Source organism: Hibiscus syriacus, unplaced genomic scaffold (assembly GCF_006381635.1).
Source record: "Hibiscus syriacus cultivar Baekdansim isolate YM2019G1 unplaced genomic scaffold, ASM638163v2 tig00007204_pilon, whole genome shotgun sequence".
Lineage (NCBI taxonomy): Eukaryota > Viridiplantae > Streptophyta > Magnoliopsida > Malvales > Malvaceae > Hibiscus > Hibiscus syriacus.
This window is the reverse complement of record NW_024062129.1, coordinates 287,239-314,546: the sequence shown is the minus strand read 5'-3', so window position 1 is coordinate 314,546 and position 27,308 is coordinate 287,239. Positions and strand designations below refer to the sequence as shown.

The 27,308-nt window shown below is 34.8% G+C and overlaps 2 protein-coding genes across 6 annotated transcripts; one reads left to right on the top strand and one right to left on the bottom strand.

Moving 5' to 3' along the window:
• Positions 1–1,803: 1,803 nt before the first annotated feature.
• Positions 1,804–7,697, top strand: LOC120201426. Its single transcript, XM_039202036.1, is given in 7 exon segments — positions 1,804–2,917; positions 2,990–3,193; positions 3,925–4,920; positions 5,290–5,515; positions 6,313–6,414; positions 6,417–6,454; positions 7,034–7,697. Coding segments are annotated over 7 exon segments (2,856 nt in total). The 5' UTR covers positions 1,804–1,939; the 3' UTR covers positions 7,346–7,697.
• Positions 7,698–7,817: 120 nt separating this feature from the next.
• LOC120201428 lies at positions 7,818–26,185 on the bottom strand. 5 transcript variants are annotated; one of them, XM_039202040.1, is made up of 9 exons: positions 26,174–26,185; positions 10,098–10,518; positions 9,860–9,893; positions 9,175–9,393; positions 8,959–9,048; positions 8,744–8,809; positions 8,556–8,647; positions 8,417–8,464; positions 7,818–8,288 (listed from the first exon to the last, which is right to left on the bottom strand). In XM_039202040.1, exons 2-9 carry the CDS (start codon positions 10,460–10,462, stop codon positions 8,171–8,173), a joined length of 1,032 nt encoding a protein of 343 aa, XP_039057971.1. In that variant the 5' UTR covers positions 10,463–10,518; positions 26,174–26,185; the 3' UTR covers positions 7,818–8,170. The 5 variants fall into 5 exon arrangements, with proteins under 5 accessions (XP_039057971.1, XP_039057970.1, XP_039057973.1 ...); XM_039202039.1 differs by lacking the exon at positions 26,174–26,185 and adding an exon at positions 18,891–18,922 and having other exon boundaries at positions 10,098–10,553; XM_039202042.1 differs by lacking the exon at positions 26,174–26,185 and adding an exon at positions 10,881–10,985 and having other exon boundaries at positions 10,098–10,446.
• Positions 26,186–27,308: the final 1,123 nt, after the last annotated feature.

Here is a 27,308-nt window from a genome sequence, read left to right as displayed (position 1 = left end):
TTATTTAAACAAAAAGTAATTGTAAGTAGAATATTGATTTACAGATATTTTAGTGTAGTTTATCTTCAAGTAATTTAGAATTTATTTAACATAACATGCATTTAATCATTTGATGTTCTATCTTTTACTATTTTTTTAAAGAGAAAATAACCTCAGTGACAAAAAATGCCTTATAATATACGATTTTAACCAACTTTTTTTGGATTTGCCAAAATGACCAACTAAATCGCAATGCGATCGATAATTCGCAACGCGATCTCCGGTATCACAAATCAGTTTCCAGGTTCGCAACGCGAACATCGACTATCGCAACGCGAACTTCGACTATCGCAATGCGATTTTCCAAATTCGTTGCGATAGTCCAAGTTCGCGTTGCGATAGTCCAAGTTCGTTGCGATAGTCGAAGTTCGCGTTGTGATTTATTCCAAGTTCGCGTTGCGATTTATTCCAAGTTCGTTGCGATAGTCGAAGTTCGCTTTGCGATTTATTCCAAATTTGTTGCGATTGTCCAAAATCGCAACTACTGGTGGTATTGCATTTGTTTCTTAAGAATTTTCTCTAAAAAGATAATATTCGCGCGGACGTGTCGAAGACACGTATTACCACGACCACGACCACCACCACGACCCAAGACGAGACGAGACGGCGGCGCGCGAGAGTCCCCCTTGTTCTCTATCACTCAACAAGGAAGTGGGAAAGCCAAGCCTTAAATATCATTCCTAATAGTGTTTTCAATACTATGTGGGATTGAGCATTACCAACACTTGTTTCCAATACTTTGTGGGATTGAGCCTTAAATAGTGATATTATTTGTGAATTATAGTTAATGACTTTAGTATTTGTATAAAAAGTATTTGTGGTTCGTTTATTTTTCATGCAATTCTAATTTATTTTCAATTGATTGTAATTGCACGATAACAATTTTTTTTATTCTTGCGAGTGATGCAATTTTTTTTGAATGTTTTGCTTAAAATGGTAATAATCGCGATTGATTGTAGATTGACTTTTAATTATGACATATTTAATCGTATAATACTAATGCAATTGGTTGCTGATTCAATTGTTTTAAGGTGCATGATTGTTAATTGTTTCCTGAATAATCACATAATATTGGGAACAAGTGTTGGTAATGCTCAATCCCACATAGTATTGGAAACACTATTGGGAATGATATTTAAGGTTTGGCTTTCCCACTTCCTTGTTGAGTGATAGAGAACAAGGGGGACTCTCGCGCGCCGCCACCCCAGCCGTCCGTCTCGTCTTATCTCGTGGTCATGGTCGTGGTCGTGGTAATATGTGTCTTCGACACATCCACGCGAATAATATCTTTTTAGAGAAAATTCTTAAGAAACAAATGCAATACCACCAGTCGTTGCGATTTTGGACTATCGCAATGAATTTGGAATAAATCGCAACGCGAACTTAGACTGTCGCAACGAATTTGGAAAATCGCAACGCGAACTTCGACTATCGCAATGTGAATATGTAAATCGCAATGCGATAGTCGAAGTTCGCGTTGCGAATCTGGAAACTGATTTGCGATACCAGAGATCGCGTTGCGAATTATCGATCGCATTGCGATTTAGTTGGTCATTTTGAAAAATCTAAAAAAAATTGATTAAAATCATATATTATAAGACATTCTTTGTCACTGAGGTTATTTTCTCTTTTTTAAAATCAATTTTTAAATATATATATTTTAATAAAAATGTTAATAACTGAAAATATATATAAATACTGATGTAAAGTTATCATTATTAATCCAATTTGTTTTTTTTGTTTTTTTTTCCAGTTCAACGTTGATTTCAGAACAATCGTACCAAACCCTAAGACCCTTCTCTCAGCTTCTGTTGAGCTGATTAATTTATCTTTCAATTCCGATCGCCCTCGTGGATTCGATTCTTCTTCTTCTTTTTAATTTCTCCGTTTCACTTCTCAAATGATTAATGGAAAGGGGACTTGCGAGAACAACCTCGCCCAAGTCGCCTCTGCCGATCCTTTGGATTTATCCCATTTGAGATCGGACGGCGCCTCCACTGCATCGTCGCCGCACTACTCATCTTGTGGAGAATCCCAATTCGAACGTTATTGCAGCGCGAACTCGGTGCTTGGAACTCCGAGTTCGATAGCTACATTCAATGATTGTTTCGGAGAATCCGAGTTCGGGTCAGTGAGGAGTATTAGTGGTTTTGCATTAGGTGATGATTTTGAGAGTTTCAGTCTGGAGGGTAACCCAAGAGTTCCATCTAATCGGATAATTGAGTTTGGGAAAGACAGAATCGAAGAAGGTAGCTCTTCATGTTTGGATGTGAATTTAAGGAAGGGAGATGGGAATTTGTCAAGATATGAGCAGCATTCAGAAGGGACAGATTCGAGTTATAACTATGGGACGGATGATGACGAATGTAAGAATAATTCTTACTATAGGAAGAAAGAAGATGAGAATAAGAATGTGAACGAGAATCCTTTGGGGATTAATTCGTCTGTGGCGTTTGGTGGCAATGATTGGGATGATTTTGAGCAAGAAGTGGGCATGGATGATCTGGCTTCTTTCATGCTAGATGCGTCCATCGCTAGGAAAAAAGTCCAAGGTGGGGATGAATTGCAAGAGAATTTTGATACTTCTGGTGTATTTCCTTCTGGTTTTTCAAGTCCAGGTGAAACCGAATTTGTAGAAGTAAAAGACATTTCTGTTGCTGAAGTTACAGTAGAAGAGGCAAAATGTTATTTTTTAGATGCTGTCAGTTCTCCAATGTCGAAAGATATTCCTATTACTAGAATTCAGCTCCAAGATGCTGATGATGATGTGGGCTATCTACAAACTTGCTCTGTTACTGATGTCTTCGCAATGGACCCGGATCCGCAGGTAGAAAAAGCCCCCGTGGATATAGGATTGAATGTTGTCGATTCTGATAGGGTAAGGCAGCATCAATCTTCGGATGCTAAGGAATTTATAGCTGTTGATGAGAGTAAATTATCTGAAAGACAGGAAATCGACAAGTGTAAAGCAGAACTGGATGCCCTCAATGATTGTGTCCATCCAGTTGACTCTCCTCAAAAAGCAAATGCAGAGCTGTATGACGATTGCAAACCAGATGCTCCCATATCTACTAGTGAAAGTGTAGCGAGCACTACACTCAAGAATCGTCCTGTGCCAGTAGATGAATTTGAAGAACATTCTGGAATGGTTAAGGTCAGTCACTTGTAAAGTTTCTTCTTTAGTTTCTAGTATCCTCATTATTTTGGAGCATTTAGGATTTATAATATGCTTATGGATTTCAACTGTTAGGTACATGCGTTTATACTTTGCTTGTAAACTGAACAAATATGAACTTAGCCAAAGTCATTTTGGTCAGGCTGGGGAAGCTTTTTGCTTTTATATATCTTATTGATCTACTGGTTAGTTGGATGCTTTGGTCAAGAAACATGCTGATGCCTCAATTTGGTTGGGGGAATAACTTTGTGACTAACTGTTGAAATGCTCTACGATGAGCTGCAGCAACATCTATACTATAGTTTTTCATTGTCTAATATTTTGTGTTATATTGACTTTTGTTAAGTGCACTGACCTCCTACAGAGTACATAGTTTTCATTTGTTTGGTTTAGCTGTAAATAAGTTGCTTTGAATGATGAATATTTTAGAACTCAATGATTAGATTTCACAATCACTTTCCTACTTTGTGGCTCAGCCATTAGATTAATAGCATTTCCATCTTTTCTTCCAACCAAAGCCTAAGCATTAAATGTGTCCTGTAAGTGATGGCTAGTTTTCAAAATAAATATGCAATTATGCATCCTTTTGAGTTTTGTGATAGTCAACTGTTGTCTTGGAGTTAGGTGGTTACCAACTTTCTGATTTCTCACTCACAACCTACATTTTAAGCTGATGATATTCTTCTCTGGTCATCCACTTCCCCTTGCAGATGAAGAATCTTGAGCTAAATGAATTTTATGATGAGGTTGTCCATGACATGGAAGAAATTTTGCTTGATTCTGTTGACTCTCCTGGAGCCATGTTTTCTCAGGGTAATAGTATTTACCAACCACAGTTACCACTTCCTCCAAGAGATGGAGGTTCAAATCCCTCTACTTCGGGTGCAGACGATGCTCACCTGCACTCTGCACGTCTACTGAGAATAGATCATGTTGAAGTGGTGGGTGCAAAGCAGAAGAAAGGGAATGTCTCCTTTAGTGAAAGATTAGTTGGGGTAAAGGAATACACTGTGTATAAGATAAGAGTGTGGACTGGCAATGACCAGTGGGAGATTGAACGCAGATACCGTGATTTCTGTACTCTTCATCGTCGCTTAAAATCGACATTCTCTGAACAAGGTTGGATTCTTCCTCCTCCCTGGTCATCTGTAGAAACAGAATCTAGAAAGTTATTTGGGAATGCGTCTCCAGATGTTGTTTCTGAAAGAAGTGTTCTTATTCAAGAATGTCTACGTTCCATTATCTATTCCAGATTTTCTTCTAACCCTCCAAGTTCATTGATCTGGTTTTTGTCTCCTCAAGATGCATTTCCTGGCATCCCTCCATCCAATACCAATTTGTCGCAAACTGCTTTATTTTCAAGAGGGCGAGACACTAAAAATAGTTCTCCTTTAGGGAAGACTATATCGCTTATTGTTGAAATTCGAGCTCCCAAATCAACGAAACAGATGTTAGAAACCCAACATTACACTTGTGCTGGATGCCACAAACATTTTGATGAAGAAATGACTCTGCTGCGAGATTTGGTCCAATCAATTGGATGGGGAAAGCCTAGACTTTGTGAATACACTGGGCAGTTGTTTTGTTCTTCCTGTCATACAAATGAGATGGCAGTCTTACCAGCAAGAGCGTTGCATCATTGGGATTTTACTCGATATCCAGTTTCTCAATTGGCTAAATCATATCTGGATTCTATACGTGACCAGGTAAGCACTGCAGTGCATGTTAAAACATAGGTTTAGGTGAATAGTATGTTAAATGCAACCAGGACTTGGCATTGATTTACTTATGCCCATTTGGGATGGAAATGAGTGTATTCAGGTAGATATCTTTACTCTTATTTATGGAAACATTTGCCTTACTTCCTCTTCATACTTTTCACAAGATTTAAAAAAAAAGGATAATCAAATGAACAGCTTAGATTATCATTATATATATATATATGTTACGATTAATGTATGCACTTAAAGAAATTTTTTTATGGGAAAATTGGGTCTCCCAAATGTTTACTTGATAACAGTTAAGGTCAAGCCAAGAGTTTTAACTACAATTCCCCCCCCCCCCCTCTTTTGCAGCCCATGCTTTGTGTCAGTGCAGTTAATCCCTTCCTATTTTCAAAGGTTCCGGCTCTGAACCATGTTATGGGCATCAGGAAAAAAATAGGAAAGATGCTTCCCTATGTTCACTGTCCATTTCGTATGTCGATAAACAAAGGACTTGGATCTCGAAGATATCTTCTTGAATGCAATGATTTTTTTGCACTTAGAGATCTCATTGATCTATCCAAAGGAGCTTTTGCAGGTTAACTTCCAATCACAAGCATTTGAACTTAATAGCAGATGTTTTATCACATTTTCAGCTTTAAAGTATTAATGGTTAACTCCTTTTCTAAGGGCTTTGTTGCATATCTTATTATTTTGCATTATAAATCTTGGGTAAAGAAGGAAGAAAAGGAATCTGCTGCCAAAGTTGTTTATGAGCACTTCATTAATTTTCTTTCAAGATTAGTGTGCTTTCTCTCTCACATATGATTGTGATGGTGGTTGGGTTAGCCAGTTGTTGCTTTGTGGAAATAGATGATGTATAAATCTTAAAACCTTGTTAGGATGAACTTTATAACAATCTAATCATGAAAAGGTTGTCTAAAATTTTATTCTATCCGTTTCCTTTTGTGCTGGAGATTTTCTATTCAAAGGTTATTATTTTTTAATCATTCCTTTTCAGTAAAAGCAGGCAGAATACCACATTTTGGGAGACTGACCTGCAAATCCATCAAACATGCACAGACTATTGACGTCTCAAATTTGATGTTTTTTATTATTAAGGTTTTAAAAGTAATATGTATCCACCCCTCTATCTGAGAGTGAGTGTGAAGCCATCAGATAATATGTTCTGTATCACCTGAGAAATAAGACTGGACTTCCACTCTGGATTTGGTCTTTCTTTTTTTCCTTTTCAATCTAATTCTAGTCTGTTTTATTTTACATAGCAATTTGGGATTTAAATTTATTTTTTCCCTCGTACTGTCTTTCATTCTTTTGGCTTTCTTCTCCTATGTTGATTTGACTTAGAAGTAAATGTGTCAATTATCATTTCAGCTCTTCCTGTTATGGTGGAAACTGTATCAAGGAAAATTGAGGAGCATATTGTAGAGCAGTGCCTCATATGTTGTGATGTGGGAGTCCCCTGCAACGCTCGCCAGTTTGTAATGACCTGCCTTCTCTCATATTTCCTTTTCAGGTCAGTATACATGCCATTGGTTTATGCTGTTTACTATTCTCTCATATTTCCTTTTAGGTCGGCATACCTGTCATTGGTTATTGCTGTTTTTTACTATCTAGCTAATCCATTGCTCTAAGATGAATTTTACCTTAAAAATTTTCTTATGATTTTTACCTAGTGTCTTTCATCCCAACTACATTATGCTCTTTTGTACTTTTTTGTGGTTGCCAATAATCCCTGGCGTAGTTGGTGCAGGATGAGTCTCTGGGTCCTTAAGCACCTTGGTTCAAGTCCCACCTTGCATGATTGTGTGTGGGTTTTATGGTTATTTCTAGTTTGAGCTGACTTAGTAGTTGCATTAGTTTGACAATTCAGTGCTTGTAATGACTGATTCTATTTGTAACTGTTGCTCTAGTTATATCTTGCAAAGTGAAAATTTATCGTATGACTCTCTCTCTCTCTCTCTATATATATATATAGATATATATACACATGCATACATATCTATATGGCAGGAGAAAGCAGAAAATTGTGCATTATTGATTATTGTGGGTCCATTTTCGTTGCTACAATCTGACAGCACTGAATATTTAACAGGAAGGTGAGATTGAAAAGTGCATGTCCTGTGGATCAGTTTTCCATAAGACCTGCTTTAAAATGATTGCAAACTGTCCTTGTGGGGCACTACTTAGAGCAGATGAGGCTATGAGGGGTTCAAGTAGTTCTATTGGTGGTTTGAGTTTTGGGGCCAATGGAACATTGGGCTCGTTAGGGAAGAGGTCAAGCGGTGAATTGTTGCCTGTGGGTTTCCTCTCTAGACTATTTTCAAAGACAAAGCAAGAAGGGATGGAGCACAAAGACAACGAAAATACCATTTTAATGGGTTCTCTGCCAGGCAGTTATTTGTGATCACATGTGTTGTATGCTATGTACAGAGTTTGATTTCATGACTGGGAATTCATTTGTTTGACCTTGGTTCATATAATCTAAACAATCAAAACTCGTTGATACCAATTTTACCAAGTCTATGGTGAGATTCCTAACAACTTTTCTTTGACATTTTGTGCTTTTGTTATCAATAAATATCTTCCAATTTGCGCCCTTAAGTACAGTTTACTTCATCTCCTTCCTGTTGTATTAAATGGAAGCCTATGTTGTTGCAGCAGGTGCTGACGGCTGATCAGCCAAGCCTCTTCAATGAAACATAAAGAAAGCTGTCTGAACGGGCATCATAGATTTACGAAACTGGTGGTGGTCTAAGTTTGCTGAAACTTTCAGGTGATATTTTAAAAGTTGTAAATATTATTTAGCAACTATGATGTGTTGCCAGCATTCAGATCGAAATTGAGCGCAATTTTATTATAATTGGACAAAGAAGGGAGCAAAAAATAAAATACATTGTATTGAATGTGCATATAGGGAGCAGGGTAAAATTGATGAGAGGAACAATAGCCTTGTATGGGGTTATTCCTGAATTGTCTGTAGTTACAGCGTAAAGCTACTTGTTGAATAAACAAGAGGATCTTCTTGCTTTTGCTAAGCAATTATGTATCCTCCAAAACTCTACCTACTTATGTATCAACTCTTGTCATTTTGTTTTGTTTTTTTACGCAACAATCCAGTGTTTCAATATGTTATATCTGACATCTCAAGCTCTCTATTGAATGTCTCTTCTGTGTGGGGGGAAATTACATGTTTCTTCAAAACCTTCTTCGACTCAAATTCTCAGCCAAGTTACCTCTGACACTGGTAGGACTCAGGGAACCATCTTGAAAACACATGGTGCTTCAGCTTTATCACCAAAGCAAAGGCACCATAGCATAGGAAATGCAGCAATGCTACCGAAAAGTACCTTCAAATCCCGATTCGGAGATGATATTAGACGAATATGTAGAAATGACAAGACTGATACAAACATATAATGCCTAACCCGACAAACTGTTGACAATTATAAAAGACCAAATATGGTTTAGGACATACCATAAGGGAGCATATGATGATGACAAATCAAGAAATGGGTATGGCCACCTGTTTATAGCAATTGAAAGCAGCATACAGTGGTCAAATTACACGGGAACGTCATATACCACTAGAGTAAGATGGGGGTTAATGGATTTACCAGATATTCACACAAGCATGAACGATCCACTGGAATATAACATATGTCAATGTCCATAGGAAGAAGTATGCGATCCGAAAACAGGGGAAGTTCTGAACGAAACAGAGAAGCAAAATTTAACATGAAATTTATGGACAGATGTAGAAACTACGAGCGTTCTAAATTTGAATATAATTGGGGAAACTTACCAAGCAGTTCAAAACAGTATCACCAAGCAGGAAAACAGCATTGATAGTATGCATGTTAACAGCAAGCTGCCGCCAAAAGATTCAAATATAAGAACCGAAGTAACTGACCACACACTGGGGCTTCTCTTTTCCCCTTTTCATCTTATGATGCATAATGGTTTGTTTTTAAATGTTTAGTCGCCTATGACGAGATATGAGTGAATGGTGATACTTACAATACTAAGGTTGCAATCCTTAATGGCAAGGAAGGGGACAATTATGAACCAAAAAACACAATCCGTCAGCAAAACGGCACCTGCATTCATCTGATTCACAAGAGAAAAACTGTCACTATCTGTAGGAAGCATACCGGCTAGTTTATGCCGGAATGTAAAATAGTGTTCTGGTCTAAATACTTAAAAGTTCACTTGAAGAGAAAGTCATGTATGCACCTGGAAAATTATTTGAAAGACATAACCCCAAGTGCCTGCACGTTGGCGAACAAAATGCCCCTCCGAGTTAACGATTTTCTCTGCATTGTTAGACGTTTCTCCAGATGCAGCACCGGCATTGCTCCCTTGCTCTGCATCTAACTCTACATTATCAACCTTGTCACCACTTACCCTTTTGTGGTATCGGTAACATCCACGCATGGAGAGAAGTGATCCGAGCTGATAACAAATCAAAAGGCATAACAGTAACATATAACTGATTTTGTTCTTCACCAGTGGGTGTGTAAGTGTGCCTATTGGGGTGCAAGCACTGACTGGGCTGTTCCAACACAGCTTTATGGAAATTTCCAATTAAATTTGTTCGAAAAAATCGAGCATTGTGAAGTTTACTTGTTCGACAAGTGAGAACTTTATGGAAATTATCTTATTGGAAAAGTAATATTTGAACAATCATTTTCCACAATCTATAGCAGTTAAAGTGAAAAAGTGAGATGCTACTCAAGCCGACGCATGCTTATAGTTAGTCCATCTTACCTGCACTACAAACAAACTCTCCCATCTCTGTTTTCAATGATGCTCTTCAATTACAACTGAAAATATTGCCCAGCACAACTACCCTAACGATTACTACTATGAAGAAACATGATTATACAGATAAAAAATTATAGAAGAATTAAAAGCATACCCCGAAATAAACTGTAATTAGTGTGAAAGTCCACCTGCAGAGAACAAAAGAAATGCAGAAACAGGTTGAGTCCATAGTTCGTATAAAGCACTATTGCAGAAATTCATGTTCCTCTCAAATCCTCTAATTTAATGATGCTCTAAATCACTATTTCGGTTGGGGAATCATCTTATGCCTCATTCGACAAACGTAGACGTCAAATTTGATTGTGTTTGGCCCAAGAAAAAGGAGAGCTTACTGAGTATAATAGTAGAAAATGCTGCCTCCATCAACAAAAGCGGTGACTATTAGCAATACCAAAAGCACGAAGAAAGCAACAAGCCTGAAAGCCATCAACCAAGCAGGGTGAATCCCTTTTAAACATGGCCTCCAAGTCTCATCTTCATGAAGAGATCCCGCCGTATCTTTCTGAGTTTCTTCGCCATCGTGATTCGGTTTACGGAGACCTTCATATTTCCATATCAGAACCAAGGAAAAAATCGCAGTGAATAAGACCCAAAGGACACAAAGCAAGACCCTCCAGCTGAACCAGTAGCCTGGGGTGGTTGTATTGGCAGTCATTGCTGGTTGCCAAGAATCTCCTGCTCCTGTTAAACATCTCATGGTAACTCAGCGGCCGATTGATTCTCTGTTTTGTTGTTTGGGGTACTAAATAAATACTTTGAAAGATGGTTTATTGTGTTCAAATTCTTTTATGAGATAAGAGCTTCAAAGAATGATCTTTTACCCATGAACAGCAGAAATGACATGACAAGCCACGTGTGAGACAAGTTTAAGAAGAAGACGAAGAAATGAAAAACAAAACCAGAGAAGAAGCAGACCAAATCCAAACACAAAGCAGAAGCTTACCCAAGTTTTGAATTTGACCTCATAAACTAATGCATGACATGCAGACAACGCTTTGGAGTGAGATTCCAAACTTTAGAAATGTTCTTGCACAGAAAGATAAATATAATACATATTGATGGAATGATAAAGGTAAGATAGCTACACTCTAAGCAAAGGAGAAGTTGAAACTTACAAGGGAAAGCAAGTAAATTTGGAGGGTTTTTATTGTAAGAGCAGATGCTTTGTTTTTATGCTTAAAGATTTTAAATTGAGGGAAAGTGGATAAAGGGTTTTGTGCTTTGAAGGCAAGCTTCTGTTTTCTTCCCTTTTTTCAATTTATAAAGGAAATTCTTGGGAAATTCACTTCATTTCCATGTAATGCAGATATTAAATTCTTTTTACTTTGGATGGATTTACAGTCTCTTTTAGTAGTTTTAATAATATTTTATTGGGAATTTAAAAGACAGACAGATATGATATTATATTTGGATATTTGTGTCTGATGCTCTGTGAAAGTTTGTGTTCTGATTTCTCCACAGAGACACTGTTTCAAGGAATCAATAAAAGCAACTCAAAGGGTAGGGGTAATTGTACGATAAAGTAGGCACCATGCAATGCTCATGAACCTTCCTCTTGACTATTCATTGGATTTGCAAAAATTCATGCTAATTAAGGCTCATTATACAATAACATACCTAATTTTTTGTTCGTGAAAAATATTTGCGTAAATTATACAAATATTCATGATTATAGAGTGTTGATTTGTTGAGTTTTTCGATTATTAAAAATTACAAAATGATCTACGATTAAAAGAACAATAAGTACTTACAAGAGTATCTATAACTTACAATCAAAATTACAACAACACAACTTCAATAAGCAATACCCCATTGATTACAAAGTGTGATATTGACACTATCAATCCTATTAATGTTTCTATCCCGTAATTTGATTGAAATAGTATCGTTAATGGCGTTGAACATAGCTTCAAAAGATCTTGAGCAACCAGTAAATAACCTTTTGTTCCTCTCTTCCCATATAGTATAAGTAAAAGATGTCCAAACAAGCTTCATGATAGTAACTAGTAGGGATTTACCTTTCCATGTAGCACATGCCCAAGATATGTGTTCTTCCCAAGAGCATGGTCTTCTTCGAATGCCATTTAGGTGCAAAATCGCATCCCACTGTGAGCTAGACAAAGGACAATGAAGAAATAAGTGATCCCTAGATTCCAAGCAATCTATCTTTAGTTGGAAGTCTATTTAACAAAGCCGTCCAAATAATAATGCTAAATTTTGGGATATGGAGTGGAACCATATTAACTTGTGCCACTTTATAGTAGCAGCTCCCATGGATAGAATAGTCGAAGCTTGATGTCTCATTTTAAGCAAGATTCGGAAGCTCCATGTCCAGCTCATATTAAGACCAATTTCCATGTCCCAGAAATCAGAATTTTTAATAATATAACTATTAATCCAGGCTATCCATAAGGAACCTTCACCCGCTAGCGCCTTCCGAATTAAATGCATCATACAAGCCTTGTTCCATGATTTTATGTCTTTAAGTCTAAACCCCTTTCTGATTTAAGAAGACATAGTTTCCTCCAGCTCACTCTAGCACCCAAAGCTGCCTTGTCCGAACCTTTCCAAAAGAAACATGAACATAGCTGCTCAATTCTGTTTAGGATAGATTGGGGTAGGATTAACTGCCTACACCAAAAATTTGAATGCTTAAGCTGTCTTGTCTGAACCTTTCCAAAAGAAACGTGAACATAGCTGCTCAATTCTGTTTAGGATAGTTTTTATAAGCTCTAATCTACCAGCGTAGCTCAAGTTTCTTCGTGACCATTGATGAAGACGTTCCTGATATTATCAATAAGAGCAATACAGTCCTTAAGGATTGAAATATGATAAAATCATATTTTGATGATATATACTTGCATTGTTGTTGTTTTCAAGTACAGGCTCGGTGACATAATATTTTAAGGATTTAACTGACGACATAAAGTTTCGATCCACAAAATACAACTCAAATAATTCTATGATCAGATTTTATTATATCTTTGTCAACATGTTAACATCTAACCCACATGGCCGTCATTTTTTTAACAGAAAATGATGAGTTTGGGACATATGAATAATTTAGTTATCATTTTGTAACTTTTAGTAGTCCAATGACTCAACAAAGCAACATCCTATTATCATGAAACCATTTTGTAACTTTTAGTAATTAAATGGCTCAACAAAACAACAACCTATAATCGGATACCTATCTACTTTACCCCAAAAATCATCATCAATTTTTTTTTAAAATTAAAATTTGACATTAGACAACTATTAAAAAGAATCATTTGGCAATGATGATTCAGTCAAAGCATAAAATCAGGTGAGGGTCCTATTTTGATGGCCTACATACCCAGAAACAAAGCTTGCAAGTTATGTCTTCAAATGGGAAAATTCAAAGCTATGCTATGTCGGTACAATAATATGACACTTGTCATACATATATTGGTTGGATTGCCACACTGCAAAAATTTATGCATAAAATGAAACTATAAAAGAGTTAAAGCCATTGCAGTAAGGGTAATTAATTAATTAAAATGAAAGTTTTTATAAATATTTTTAATATATGTCATGAATTCAAAATAACTTTGTAAGAGGATTCAGCATCATACATGTGGAAGAAAGAAAAGGTGAGAAAAAGTATGAGACAGAGTTTCTTTATCTTTTTGGGTATCCATATATTAAAAAAAAATACATTAGAGATCATATTAGATTATGTTTAAATGGTCATTTTAATTATTAAAATTTATGAAATATCTATTAGATTTTATCAAATTGTTATAAGTGGTCGTTGCGATGTTATAATAAATTGTAAGAGTTTGATAATTATTTTTGATAAAATTTAATGACTAATTTATAAATTTTAAAGTTTTAATGATCAAAACAATGAAGTTAAATAGTTTCTTTTTGCTTTGATAATTTGGATTGGTGAGGGACAGGGGGACTTGCTTTGACGCCTCTACAATCCAATATAGCAACTTTGTAAAAGCACAAAACGTGCTATTCAAGTAAATTGTGGGCACACACCAATTTAATGTCCGGAATATCGTTTCATCAACGTAAAACCCTCAAATAATAGTATTATATTCAACTACTTCAAATTTGGTTATAAGAAAATTTATGGGTAAAGTACACAAATGATCCTCGACTATATGATATTACTTTGTTGACTTCTCCGACTATTAAAAATTACAAAATGATCTTCCGACCATATGGCTTTCTTTGTTAAGTCCATAGACTATTAAAAGTTATAAAATGGTCACACAACTATTCATATGTTCCAAACTCGTCCTTTTTCGTTAAAAAATTGTTGTTAGTGTGAGCTAGACGTTTACTTGCTGAATGAGATACACTAAAATATGTTCCCAAATTCTCAAACGACTATCATATCTCAGTTAGCAGGTTAACGTACAACTCAAAAGATCGTCAATTTTTTTATCGAAAAAAGACAAGTTTGAAACATATGAATATTTGAGTGACTATTTTGTAACTTTTAATAGTCGAGAGACTCAACAAAACTACGTCCTATAATTGGGAGACTATTTGTGTTTTTACCCTAAATAAATCGATACACAATAATACCAACACATGTCTATATTTAAACAAAAAAAAATCTTTTTTCTGGGTCCAATTGTTGTAAAATCTCTATTAGCTCTAGCAATCGAAGGGATTAACATAGTGGACTTACAAAACCAATTGATCAGAAAGTTGGGGCGAAATAGGCGTGGATTGATTTAGAAGGCACACTAAAGAACACGTCTGCACAAATACAAAATGGAGGATTAAGCATTTGATTTTAGAATTACAAACCAGAATAGGTCACAATCCCAACATTTGCTGCGGAATTAACGGACCTAACAAATTCCAATCGTAAGCATGTCTTTCCTAGTAACTTAGCTGACATCCACGTTGTTGACGAATAAATAACAAGTTTAAATAAATTAAACCCATGTGCAGTTAATTGCAGTGGCAAAACTTCATGATAGAGTTTGGGAGACCAACTTAAAATTTTTAAAAATCTAAAGGTTTAAATTAAAGTTTTTAAGGGTTTAGTTTATATTTTTCTAAAAAATTAGTGTCTAACTATAATTTTTGAAATTTGAGAGGCTTAATAAGAATTTTTAAAAATTATGGGAGGTGTCGAAACGATTTTCGAAAAGGAAAAAGGGGTCTCGTTTTGAATAATTTTTAGTCGTTAAAGACAAAACGTGGTTCGAATAGTCACCATTAATCTTTTATTAGAGTGTGATTGGGCACCCAAAAAGTATTTGTCATTTAAAAAAACATTCATTTTAATTAAAACAACAAATTTACGGTATGCGTTACCAAAATTTGAGTTCAGGAATCAGTTACGTGTGGGGAGGATTAGCACCCCCACAATGCCCTAAATCGGTACCTAGTCGATTAATTAGTTGTCTTTGCAATGAAATTTAAGAATTTGAGTCTAATTTAATTTAAGATCCCCTACAAGTAATACTCTTTGAATTTTAGGACGAATCAAAATAATATTTAATTATTTCCTATCGAGAAGAATCAACTATACCTTAAAGCAATCGATTCTTACTCCAATCGAAATAAAGAAATATTAAAATTCTATTCCAAAGTTCATTATTAGTTCAAAATAACAACACCCAAAATAATTTTAAGAGAGAAAACGATAATATCTAATTATTTCCAATAGAGAATAAATGATCTTTCATGCCTTAAAACAGTCATTTATTACCCCAATTGAAATGAAGATATATCACTATTTCGTCTTAAAATTCAATATTGATTCGAGTGAAAACGATAATATTAATGATTTCCAATAGAGAATAAATGACATCTCATGCTTTAAAGCAATCATTTATTGCTCCAATCAAAATGAAGAGATATCACTATTCCGTCTTAAAAATCAATATTGACTCGAGAGAAAACGGTAATATCTGATTATTTCCAATCGAGAATAAATTACCTCTTATGCCTTAAAGAAATCATTTATTACTTTAACCGAAACGAGGACATATTACTATTTTCAATATCGATTAGAGTGTTACTATTTTGAAATCCTATTGAAAAACACATGCAAAAATAAAACAAATTAAAAGCATACATCAAGCAAGAATAATTAATTATTTGTTTTACCAATACTTAATGAGAATAAGAATGTTCAATTATTTAAATACATCAAGACGAGATCTTAGATTCGATCTAACAGTCTTTTCTCGGTAAATTTAATTAAAGAACATGATCTTTTTCCCAATCCCCAAATTTTAAAATGGATTCAATTTAATTTGTGTCACTAAGTGAGATAGACTTTCATTTCAAAATTATCGAAAGTAACTTTCTTATACATTAAGACAGTCACTTTACGATAATATAAAAATGAACGAATATTACCCTTAGGCAAATTATTTTGATTCGAGTCAAGAAATGCTTATGAGGGTATCATGCAAAATTAATTAATGATTGAAATGAAATAACATACAAGCAACATGCAAAAATTAAAATAAAATAAAATGAAAATAGGGCTAAAATATAAACAAACAAAACATAATGTCAAAAATTAAAACAAAATAAAATGCAAAATGACTAAAATGAACATGTTTAATATTAAGTCCTAAAATTACAAAGAATAAAAATAAATAAAACATGAGGACCAAATTTAAATAAAATAAAATTTCATGGCCAACTTAAATTAAATAAAAAAGATTATAGTTTGAAATATAAACATGTAGAAACTATAGGGGCTATTTCCTAATTATTCCCTTTTCTAACCTAAAACATGCATTCGAATAAAAAAGGGTAAATTACTAAATTAGTCCAGAAGTATTAAAAAAATTAAATCATCACTACACATGACTAAACTGTAAAAATAATCTAAACATAGAGTGATTAAAATGAAAATAACCCTAAAAATATACAACATGCACAAAAGTGGGTAAATTACAAAATTGGTCCCTACATATGACTAACATGCAAAAAACACTAAAGTTAGGGAGACTAAACATAAATTATACAAAAAATATAAAGCATACACAAAAATGGGTAAATATCAATTTCAGTCCCTATATATGACTATTTTGTAAAAACATGCTTAAAATCGGGGGACCTAAGTGTGATTTCCCCTAAATTCCTTATATAAATATTACTTTTCCTTCTTTTTTTCATTTTCACCGATTTTCTAAAAAAATCAAAACCCTCTCTCTTTTCTCTCGTTATCCCTCGACCGACATACTGCCGGCCGCCTTTTCCCGCTTTCGATTGCCGTTCTGGTCACGACACATGATGGTCGAAGCTCCGAAATGAACCTAAAATAAGCCTAAAACACTCTCATCACCCTCCTAAACCTAGATTTAGGACTTAAATCATCCGAAATCTACCCCAACCCTTCGGCTACCCATTTTCCTCTGACCCCTAAACCGACTAAAATTAAAGTTAAAAACTTCCCAAAAGCTCCGACCTACCCTCCTAGACGCAGGTAAACTACTCGATCTCTTTATTTTCGATTACATGCAAAGGTTTTGGTTGCTTGGTTATTTTTTACTACATTTCGAAACTAAAAAAAGGAGAAAATACCATTAAATATTATATTCCTATTTTTATTACTTTTTCTTTTTGGAAAACCGAGATGAGAGTCCCTTCTTTATAATCGGTTTGGGTTTTTATAACCTCGAATATTACACATTTTTCTTTTTTTTCTGTATGATAAAATCAAATGATTACAAAATTTAATGATTGTGATGTTGCGTGGAGTGTTTGTGTAACATCCTCAATACCGGGTTAGTGAGTAAATTGTAAAGTTTCAGAATTTGGTGATTAAAGTATAATAATTGAACAATTAAGGACTTATATGAAAAATGTGGTGTAGGATCAAATTGAAAAGAATGAGGAGTAGAAGGTCAAAATAGTCATTGACAAGGGAAATAATTTAATTGTTATGGTTATATATGTTTCCACGTAGAGTGAGAGAGAAATACATAAGCTTCCAGAGTTCTCTTCTTCTCTTCTTTTCTCCCAACGTGAAGACTCATTGCAAAGGTGAGATTTCTCATAAGTGATTGTTAGTTGAAATTTAAGTTTGGTTTTCATCCTTAGATGATAATTAAGCTTAAGGAAAGCTTAATTTACTTTAAAACTACAAGATGAAGGGTGCAATAAGAATTAAAGATTAGGAGTTCTTGAATGAAATCTTGAAATAGAGTTCATATTTGGAATCGGAGGTTGAATTTGACTTGTCATCGACTTAATTAAGACATACGAAGTGTTAGAATTAGATTTAAAACATGTTGGAAATTGAGGGAGATTCTTGAAATCTATGTGGAGGATTGGATTTTTAAGTTAAGAGGAATTGAATGGGTATTAATTAGTTTAAGTAGGTGTATGCAAGTTAAGGATATAAAAAGAGGGGAAATATAAAGTGTTGAGAATATTATGAAGAGATTTTCGTGCTAAAATAACATTCTGAGCTATGTGCATCGATGCACATTCAATGTGTACCGATGCATCAAGGGTAAAATCCAAGAAATTTTTCAAGGTGTATCGATGCACATGAAGTGTATCGATGCACTCCTTTAAAATAAAAACATCGAATACCATCAGTGTATCGATGCACAAGTAGTGCATTGATGCACCCCCTTAAAATACAAACATCGAATGAGATTTATGTACCGATGCATAGATAGTCCATTGATGCACCCGTCAAGGGATGCATCGATACATGGTGTAGTGCATCGATGCATACCTTTATTAAGAGATGGAAAAACCTTTCTTTTTAGCCTAAGGAGTGATAGTTTAGAATATATTAATTAGTATACTGATTAGTATCAATGTATTACTATGTAGATATAGAACGTAATTTCGTTCTGAACAAACGAATGATTAGGATCAAGTCAAAACAAGCAAGGCAAAGGTGAGTGCATATCCTAGATGATAAAGAATTGAGATAAGACTTGCGATAAGTCAATCTCTTAGCATTGAATTTATGATTCTATATTCACGCACATGCATATATATATATATATATGTTAACGTTATAGTGATTCCATGCATTTTTCATTCATGATTTAACATGATATTATATGAATGAATGCCATTATCAGAGAATATTCCAGGTATGTGAAATAATGGAAATGATCATATGAAGTGGCTTATGTGTTTACATGGACAATGATGAAGAGAGATGAAATGAGAAATGTATTTATAATTAAGCCCATGTTATTTAATATGAGAGCTGTAGGTATAATTGGCATGCCAAAAGTCGAGTGATTATCAGTGGTCCTTCGGGACATAGTGGTCATTCGGGACAAATATTCAGTGCCCCTAGTGGGATTTTATTCGAGCTGTGGTGACAGTATTGTGCACAACCTCAGTGTACTCGCGTACCTTCTGTTCTCAATAATGTACATGGGCAATCCAAAGATAAATTAAAGTGGAATTAGCATAAGAATATATGGTTTATATGTGCATGTCACCATCATATATGTTATAGTGTAATAGATGCATGCAAATTAAGAGGTCATGATCATATGGTAAGAATGCATGTTCATGAATGCATTGTTATATCTATATATTTATATTATGCCTCACTAAGTCTATGACTTAGCGTGTAAGTGATTTACACGTAGGTACCAAGAAACAAGAAGAGCACTAATATAAGTGGCAAGGACAACATCACTACTAAAAGATCAGATCAGAAGTAATTGACAAAGTAGATATTTTGGTTGTTTATAGAGTATTGGCATGTAATTAGTTTTAATTACAATTCTCTGATCAATTTTGTATTTTGTGGTCTCTTTTATGTAAATTAATGTATTTTGTTTTAATGAAAGTTTAAAATTTCCCTATTTTTCTTTAAGTGTCAGTTTGAAAAGTCAATGTGACACTTCAGACTTGTATCCAGGTCGGGTACTGGTTGGGGTGTTACATTTAATGGTATCAAAGCTACGATTTAGTCGATTCTCGGTATAAACCGAAGTCTAGATTGTCCCATACGGTATACATGTCAACAAAATAGTGAAAACTTCTGATCTGATATAATAATAAGTATGTTGTTTGGCTGATAGAACGACATGTGTATGTTTGTATAGATGTCCGGGCATAGTAGCTCTAGAAGTGAAGCGGGAGACGATAGGCCTGCTAAAGTAGTAGTTCACCTGCCCTGGCAGGCAGAGTGAAGATCAGGCACCCTCTAGAGTGCTTGTAAGTGATCAAGATATGTTTTTCATAACACTGGACGCGGTATTGGCGCGTTTCCAACCTTCTGTTACTTCAACTCTAAGAATGAATGTTGCAAAGGAGTTGAAGGGTTTAGGAGCACCAGAGTTTAGAGGTGAAGCCGAAGAAGATACTGTTGCTGCGGACCTTTGGCTTAATGACGTAAAAATCATGCTTGAGGGACTTCATTGTTCCGATCCAGAAAGCTGGATGGAATAGTCTCTTTGCTCCGAGGGCAAGCAAGGATTTGGTGGACCAACATTACATTGAGAATGCCCGGTGATCAAGTAACTTGGTCTTTGTTCTTAGAAGAGTTCAAGCATAAATATATCGGAGATCAGTTTATTCGACAGATAAAACAAGAGTTCATGAATCTGAAGCAATGAAACCGTACAATTTATGAATACGAGTGTGAATTCAACAAGTTGAGTCGCTTTGTTATCGAGCTTATTCCTACAAAAAAGGATGTTTGTGATTGGTTTGTGGAAGGTTTACATCCAAGACTGAAGGAAATGTTAATTTTGTTAAATCTATCCTCGTTTCAAGAAGTGGTGAACCGTGCTAAAGCTCTGGAAAGAGCTCAAAATGAGAGGTTCAGAGATTCCGAGTTCAGACTTCAAAAAGATTGGGCACATGATCGAGTACTGCACCATCAAAAAGGGGCAGAGATGTGAGTTCTCGACCCCAAGCACGAACAGAGTCAGTTGCATATTCTGCAAGGGGATCAAATCAGATGAGGGGTCGACAGACACAATCAATGGGATCTGGAGCTGGGAGATCTAACCCGAGCCAAGTCAGGCAATGTCCACATTGTGGAAGGAACCATTCGGGGATATGTAGGATGATTTCTGGAGCCTGTTTTAAAGGTGGGGACACCAAACATTTTGTTCGGGATTGTCCCATGTTAGCTGGTGAATCTGCTCAGCCAGAGAGGTCTACCTCGGTTACCCAGAGAGGAAGAGGTAGAGGCAGAGGAAGAAGTCAATCAGAGTCATCAGCTCCACAAGATATACGTTCTACAGCTCGTGTGTATAATCTCAAGACTAACGAGGATAGAGATGACCCAGAGATAATAGCAGATATATTTCAGTTGTATGAAAAGAATGTGTTTGTATTGATTGATTCGGGGTCTACATATTCTTACATTTGTAGTAAGTTAGTGAACTAATTGAATATTCCATTAGAATCTACTAGCACTGAGGTAATAGTGACTAATCCGTTAGGACACAGTGCTATAGTCAATATGGTGTGTCGAGGGTGTCCCATACGGATTCAGGGAATTGAATTCCCTGCTAATCTGATGGAATTACCTTTTGACGAATTCGATGTGATACTGGGAATGGACTGGTTATATCGTTACTATGCTAATGTTGACTGTAGACTGAAAAGAATAACGTTAAGAAGTTCAGAAGATATAGAAGTTATTGTATTTAGTGAAGGATGGAACCCATTAGCTAATGTAATATCAGTGATGTCGGTAAAGAAGTTATTGCTACAGGGATGCCAAGGGTTTATTACTAGTGTGCTGGATGTGAGAGCAAAAGAGAATAGGATTGAAGAAATTCTTATAGTCAGAGAGTTTTCTGACGTTTTTGTTGAGTTAATCAATTGACGGAATCGGCCAAGAGGGGTTGAATTGGCAATTAAAATTTTGGTGGAAGCTTTTGCAGAAAATTGAAAGTAATTGCACATCGATTTAGAGTGGTTCGACTTTATCAACCAAAGTCTACGTCCACTACCTTAGCTATCCACACTAAGGATATTCCAACAAATTCACTAATTTGTTTTTTCTTTTGAGGACAAAGAGTAACCTTACAACTCCCTCAAGAATTATACACCAAATTCTTGAGCACACTTTTTTTCAAAGAGAAATACACAAATTTGCAAACTTACAAGGAAAACTTCACAAGGTAAGATGTTTGCACAATTCTAGAACAAGAAAGAACACTCACAAATAATTACAAATGAGCACAAATGGTGTTCTTTGAAAGCAAAATGAATATTGAAAAGAAAATTGGCTTGATTTGGACAAACTTGGTGTTTGATGCTTTCTCTCTTATTTCTCTATGATTTCTTCTTGATCAAAGGCTTCAGAACTTGTTTAAATACACCTTGAATCACTTCTGAACGTTGGGGATGATTAGTGAAGATCATATAGCCGTTTTAGTGTGAAAACAATTAATAAAACAGCTTGGAGCGTAGGGGGAATCGGTACCTCCTATGGGGAATCGGTTCCCTAAGTGTAAAATTCAAATTTTTCGACCGTTATACAAGGGGGAATCGGTACCCCTGGGGGGAATCGGTTCCCTCCGAGTATACTGGAATTCTCGGAGCCAAACCATTCAGGGGGAATCGGTACTCCCTTGGGGAATCGGTTCCCTCTGAACAATCTGGAATTTTTGGATTTGAAATGGTTCGAAATACTTTGTAAAATTATTTTGAAATTGTTTTAAGATTAAAACTTAATTTTACACTTGAGTAAGGATTAAAAATGATTTTTGAAAGATTTGGAGTAATGTTTTGATATTCGAATAGTTATATCGAATATACTTAGAAAATTCATTTGGAAAATCTTAAAATTCATTTAACTTAATTTGTTATATCGAAATATCAAAATGTTTTCAACAATCTCCCCCTTTTTGATATAACAAAACATTTTTAGTAATTTTAAGATTTTGAAATCAAGTTTGAAATTACTCCCCCTTACTTTAACACTTCTCCCATTTATCATTTAAATTTAAAACACATTTAAATTTAAAACACATTTAACACTTCTCCCCTTTTTGTTAAATCAAAAAGATATTTTAAAGAATTTAAACAAGGTTTTGAAATCATTTAGCCAATTAATTATATATAGTATAATCTGCTAAGATCACAAGCAAGAGAAACGTTAGCCATTAGTTTCATAATCAATATTCATAATTAATGTGACATGGCAAAATTGGTCGTATATCTAACATGAAGTAAATGATGCAATAATGAATAAATTTAATCACACCAAATATAAGTTCTCACCATTCATAAATCCAAACAAATTCAAAATCAATCAATCCACAAATTCAAACATTCCAAAATATTCAAAATGTTAAAACAATAAGTTTGGAGTTCAAAGCAAAACATAGAATCACATATCAGGATCAGGAGGAGGAAAACGAGCTCGCATAGCGGTCATTTCATGAGTGAGTTCATTAATACGCGCGTTAGTTGCTTCGTTGTTTGCACGTATCTCCCGAAGAATTTCTAATTGTTGAGCTCCCATTGTTGATAAATGAGACTCTATAGAAGTAAAGCGCGAATCCATGGTAGCATATCAGAAATCGAATGTCTCCATAAAGGATTGAAAATATGGAGGCATTTGATGCGTTTGTTGTGCTTGCTCCTTGGGCTGCTCAGGCTCATCTTCGGCTTCATCGATGTCTCGCATTAATTGCTCAAGCTCGAGATCATCATCAGCTTCTGGTGGAGCTTGTGAAGAACTAGCTCCCGAAGTATTTGCAAAGAATCGAATCCATTCACCGGTTTCCTTATCCTTAATCTATCCCGCTCTTGTTAAGGAAAGAAGATTAATTTGTTTCTTAAGGGGGAAAACGACATCTAGACCGACTCTAAGCCCAGCTTTGGAAAACAGATTACTCAAAATGCAACCGTAAACTAGAGATGAACATAGTTTCTTGTTAGGAACAAGATTTACGGTTTCAATAATTTCAGCAAAAATAATCCGAGGTAGGTTTATTTTAATATTGTTTTCGAAACAATGTAACCACCAAAGATCTAAGTCTCTAAGAGTAGAATAACGACATCCGGATGGTCAAAACCACCAAGAAATCATTAGATGAAGAAAACGTTCATGAAGGTCTAAGACACTTGCACTATCCCTTCTTTTATAACGAGATCCTAAGATTTATTTTTCATTTGATATCTAATACGAATGTATTGGCTATGTAAGCCGAGTCAATATATAAGAATTGTCCTAGGAGGTAGGAACGAATTCCTATGGTTTCGGTTTTAGTTTGGTTTTTAACACAAACGGCATTAGAGTAGAAAATATGAACAAGTTGATGGTAGACAATGGGTTCAAGATAAAAAAGTTTGTCAAATTTCCACTCTTGTAAAAGAGGAAGATATTTAAAATTAATATCTAACATAGCTTGACGAGAAGGAATACGTTCTTTTTTAATTTTGTAAGAGTCGAAATATTGATAATACCAAAAACGATGATTTCTAGGACCAGGATGATTGAAGCACGAATTTTGGATAGTCAAATTAGAATCAATGGGATTAGGATTAGGAATTGGATTTTGAGGATTTGGAGGTGAATTTGGTTGACGGTGTGAGCGACTAGATGATGACCTAGCACGTTTAGGATTGGACATGGTTTAGGAAATCGGAATAGAATGGATAACCTGTAATTTAGAAAACAATGTATGCAATTCAATCAATCCCAAAACTCAATTGAGTCCTCAATATTTTAAGGTTCTCCAAATCAATCCTAATGGGCAAAGTTTTTGAAAACTTTTGAAAAATACGGTTTTGAGAAACAATATATGTATAGTTTTCATAACAACAACATAATTCAATCAAAACACAATAATTTGAAAATCAAATTTTTTTTTCTCGAAAATTTAAATTTTTTTTTGGAAAATTCTTGTGTTTTTGATGAAATTAGTTGTGATATCTAGTTTCTAATCACTAAACACTCAATGCCCGATATAAAGTTCATCCTAGAACTAATTAAAACTAGTTCTATGTTCATAAATTGATGAAATAGAAGTTTTGGAAAAATACCTTGAAGGATTTCGGATTTGAGTGAGATTAGATGAAGTTTGCACGTTTTTTATGATTCTAACATGTTTAAAAGATGATATTTGAAGTGAATTTCGATTAAGAACGTTGATTTGAGGCAAAAATGGAGATTTGAGAGAGTAGAGGAGTGATAGGCGGCAAGGAAGAGAAGAGAAGAGGGTTTGAAGTTTTGAAGGGTTCTGCCCGTGTATATCTAGAAACCCAGGGGGGTATCGATTCCCTCTGCACCAAAATACTAAAATCCGATTTTAAACTCCCAAAATGCTAAATTAATTTCCTCTAGTGGTATTAGAAGCTAATATATTGAAAATTAATCATGTTTAAACAATTAAATTAATCTTTAAACGATATTTGAACATAAAATTAATTTTTCATCAAGAATCATAAACTCCCCTAACTAATAGCAATGAATGCAATCAAAAATTACTATTATAAGCATTTTTCATTTATTCTTAAAAGTGCTAAAATTATTTTAAACACTAAGTGAAGATATGTTGGTCAAACCTAATTCTCTCATAAGTGTCCAAAATCTTTCCTTGTTTAAAAGTTTTGTGAAGATATCCGCTAATTGGTGCAAAGTATCAACAAATTCTAGAACTACATCTTCCTTAGTGACATGGTCTCTAATGAAATGATGTCTTATTTCAATGTGCTTAGTTCTAGAGTGTTGAATGGGAATTTTAGTGAGACAAATAGCACTAGTATTGTCACACTTGATAGGAATAGTACCAACTTCAATTCCATAATCAAAAAGTTGTTATTTCATCCATAAAACTTGTGCACAACAACTACCAGCTGAAATGTATTCGGCTTCAGTGGTAGATAATGCAACACAATTTTGTTTCTTTGAAAACCAAGAAATCAGCATATTTCCAAGGAATTGGCAAGTACCGGAGGTGCTTTTCCTATCTAATTTGCATCCTCCATAATCCGCATCAGAAAAAGCATGCAAGCTAAAGCTAGAGTCTCTAGGATACCAAAGTCCTAAACTAGGAGTGTCTTTAAGGTATCTAAAGATTCTCTTAACAGCTAGTAAATGTGATTCCTTAGGACATGATTGAAATCTAGCACATAAGCAAACACTAAACATAATGTCCGGTCTACTTGCAGTTAGATAAAGTAGAGATCCAATCATTTACCTATATAATTTAACATCTACACATTTACCTCCTTCATCTAAGTCAAACTTTATTGAAGAGCTCATTGGAGTGTCATGAGGTTTGCCATTTTCCAGTCCAAACTTCTTGAGCATATCTTTGACGTACTTAGCTTGATTGATGAAGATGCCATCTTTTCTTTGCTTGATTTGGAGTCTCAAGAAAAATGAGAGCTCTCCCATCATGCTCATCTCAAACTCACTTTGCATTAGCTTAGAAAATTATTGGCAAAGAACATTATTAGTAGAACCAAATATTATATCATCAACATAAATTTGAAATACTAATAAATCTTTACCTTTATGTTTTAAAAACAATGTAGTGTCAACCTTCCCTTTTGAAAAACCTTTTTCAATTAAAAATTTTGACAATCTTTCATACCAAGCTCTTGGAGCTTGTTTTAAACCATAAAGAGCTTTTGTCAATTTAAGAACATGGTCCGGAAATTTTGAATCTTCAAAACCTGGAGGTTGTTCCACATACACTTCTTCCTTTATAAAACCATTTAAAAATGCACTTTTAACATCCATTTGATATAATTTAAATTCATGAAAACATGCAAATGCTAATAACATTCTAATTGCTTCCATCATAGCTACGGGAGCGTATGTTTCATCATAGTCTATGCCATCTTCTTGAGTATACCCTTGAGCAACAAGTCTAGTATTGTTTCTCACTATATTACCACTCTCATCAAGCTTATTCCTAAATACCCATCTAGTACCTACAGTAGATTTATTACTAGGCCTTTCAACTAATGTTCATACTTTACTTCTCTCAAATTGATTTAACTCTTCTTGCATAGCCATAATCCAATGTTCATCATTTAATGCTTCTTTAATATTCCTTAGGCTCTATGCATGAGATAAATGCAACATAATTACAAATATTTCTAAGAGAATATCGAGTTGTTACCCCTTTGGATGGATCACCTATAATTTCACCATCCTTGACATAGTTGTACTCTATTGGATAAGATACTTCCCTTTCTTCAATGGTTGGATTCTCAAAAGGATCATGAGTTTCCTCATTTTTTGTTTCTTCTTTTGATGATGGTTCTCCAACGTCATGTCTAACGTCATTTGCATTTATAACACCTACATCATCATTCATACAAGAGTCATTCCTCGGAAGGGGATTATCATCGAAAACAACATATATAGACTCTTCTACAACTAAAGTTCTTTTATTAAATACTCGATAAGCTTTAGAATTTAAGGAATAACCCAGAAAAATTCCTTCATCACTTTTAGCATCAAATTTGCCAAGGTTCTCTTTACCGTTGTTTAAAACAAAACATTCACATCCAAAAGGATGAAAATAGCTAATGTTAGGCTTTTTATTTTTGAAAATTTCATATGGAGTTTTCTTTAAAATTGGCCTAATCATTACTCGATTTATAAC